Source organism: Rhinopithecus bieti, unplaced genomic scaffold, assembly GCF_001698545.2.
Source record: "Rhinopithecus bieti isolate Rb0 unplaced genomic scaffold, ASM169854v2 scaffold_56601, whole genome shotgun sequence".
NCBI lineage: Eukaryota > Metazoa > Chordata > Mammalia > Primates > Cercopithecidae > Rhinopithecus > Rhinopithecus bieti.
In genome coordinates, this window is record NW_016864611.1 from 1 (window position 1) to 2,378 (window position 2,378).

The 2,378-nt window shown below is 55.3% G+C and overlaps 1 protein-coding gene across 1 annotated transcript; it reads left to right on the forward strand.

Moving 5' to 3' along the window:
• Positions 1-570: 570 nt before the first annotated feature.
• Positions 571-1,767, forward strand: LOC108525465 (reticulon-2-like; the record flags this gene model as incomplete). Its single annotated transcript, XM_017866432.1, has 4 exons — positions 571-811; positions 1,163-1,301; positions 1,441-1,510; positions 1,632-1,767. Coding segments are annotated over 4 exons (581 nt in total), but the record flags the coding sequence as incomplete, so codon positions are not given.
• Positions 1,768-2,378: the final 611 nt, after the last annotated feature.

Sequence of the window (2,378 nt, forward strand, 5' to 3'; positions counted from 1 at the left end):
AAATTAGCTGAGTGGTGGTGCATGCCTGCAGTCCCAGCCACTGAGGAGGCTGAGGTGAGAGGATCACTTGAGCCCAGGAGGTCGAGACTGCAGTGAGCTATGATGGCACCACTGCCCTCCAGCCTGGGCGACAGAGGGAGACCCTGTCTCTCAAAAAAAAAAACACGGAAATCAGGTTATGCTCAAACAGGTGTGTCAAGAAGTCATTTTGGGGCCGGGCGCGGTGGCTCAAGCCTGTAATCCCAGCACTTTGGGAGGCCGAGACGGGCGGATCACGAGGTCAGGAGATCGAGACCATCCTGGCTAACACGGTGAAACCCCGTCTCTACTAAAAAAATACAAAAAACTAGCCGGGCAACGTGGCGGGCGCCTGTAGTCCCAGCTACTCGGGAGGCTGAGGCAGGAGAATGGCTTAAACCCAGGAGGCGGAGCTTACAGTGAGCTGAGATCCGGCCACTGCACTCCAGCCTGGGTGGCAGAGCGAGACTCCGTCTCAAAAAAAAAAAAAAAAAGAAGTCATTTTTCAGCTGTAGGACAGGGAGAGGGAGGTGAGGAGACCAGCCTGGTCAGGAACAAGCCCTAATACCCCCCACCCCTCCACAGTGGCGGACCTGCTGTACTGGAAGGACACGAGGACGTCAGGAGTGGTCTTCACAGGCCTCATGGTCTCCCTCCTCTGCCTCCTGCACTTTAGCATCGTGTCCGTGGCTGCGCACGTGGCTCTGTTGCTGCTCTGCGGCACCATCTCTCTCAGGGTTTACCGCAAAGTGCTGCAGGCCGTGCACCGGGGGGACGGAGCCAACCCTTTCCAGTGAGAACCCCTGGCCCCTGACCTGAGCCCCTGTCCTGACCTTAAAGCATGACCCATGACCTCAAATCAGGCACTTACTCCCACCCAGACCCCGACTTATCTTGATTGTTTTTCATCCCGATCCTCTAACCTACCCTCCAATCCTAATCTCCGATCCTAACCTAGTACCCTTCATCCTCCATCCCTGACCCTGACCCTGACCCCAGCCCTCTACACGTGGTTCCTCAGAGCTGCCCCTCAGTCCTAACTCTGGTCTTCTCGACCGCCATTCCTCGCCCTTGTTTCAGCTGCGCCTGCACCAGTCTGAGCTGGTCACCCACTGAGTCGCCCCATACTCCTTTGTCCCCGCAGGGCCTACCTGGATGTGGACCTCACCCTGACTCGCGAGCAGACAGAACGTTTGTCCCAGCAGATCGCCTCCCACGTGGTCTCGGCGGCCACGCAGCTGCGGCATTTCTTCCTGGTAGAAGACCTCGTGGATTCCCTCAAGGTGGCCTGGAGCTCTCAGCCCCTCCTGGGTTCCCCTCTCACCTCTGCACAGCTAGGGGGTGGGAGGGTGACTGTTGGGTAAACTCACAGGTGGAAGGGAACTCCCGGTGGGCTCTGCTGACCCTGACCTTCACCCCCAGCTGGCCCTCCTCTTCTACATCTTGACCTTCGTGGGTGCCATCTTCAATGGTTTGACGCTTCTCATTCTGGGTGAGCTGGGAAGGCTGTGAGGGGCAAGGTGGGGACTTGGAGTCTGGTGGGGGACAGGGTTCCAGATGGAACTGTTCATCTCTTGGGAACACCCTGACGCCCCCCGTCTCTGTACCCACAGGAGTGATCGGTCTATTCACCATCCCCCTGCTGTACCGGCAGCACCAGGTGAGTGTGACACCCTCAGTTGTCAGCACCCCAGCTGAACATGGGGGGACTGACCATCTCCTTCCAGAACCAGGGTCCCATTGACAGATGTCCCACCCAGACACAGGTGTCCTGGCTGTGGCACCTTCTTGATATAGCCAGAGTCTAACTAACATGTCTTATCAGCATCAGCCAGGGACAGGCTTTTGGTTTGTTTGTTTGTTTTTTTGTTTTTGTTTTGTTTTGGATTTTTTTGAGACAGAGTCTTGCTCTGCTGCCCAGGCTGGAGTGCAGTGGTGTGATCTTGGCTCACTGCAACCTCCGCTTCCTGAGCTCAAGTGAGTCTCCTGCCTCAACCTCTGAGTAGCTGGGATTACAGGCATACAGCTACCATGCCTGGCTAATTTTTGTATAAGCAGAGACAGAGTTTTGCCATGTTGGCCTGGCTGATCTCAAACTCCTGACCTCAAGTGATCTGCCTGCCTTGGCCTCCCAAAGTGCTGGGATTACAGGCGTAAGCCACCACGCCCAGACTTCACTGCTTTTTTTTTTTTTTTTTTTTTTTTTTTTTTTTTTTTTTTGAGATGGAGTCTCACTCTGTTGCCCAGGCTGGAGTGCAATGGTATGATCTTGGTTCACTGCAGCTTCTGTCTCCCAGGTTCAGGCGATTCTCCTGCCTCAGCTTCCTGAATATCTGGGATTACAGGCGCCTGCCACCATG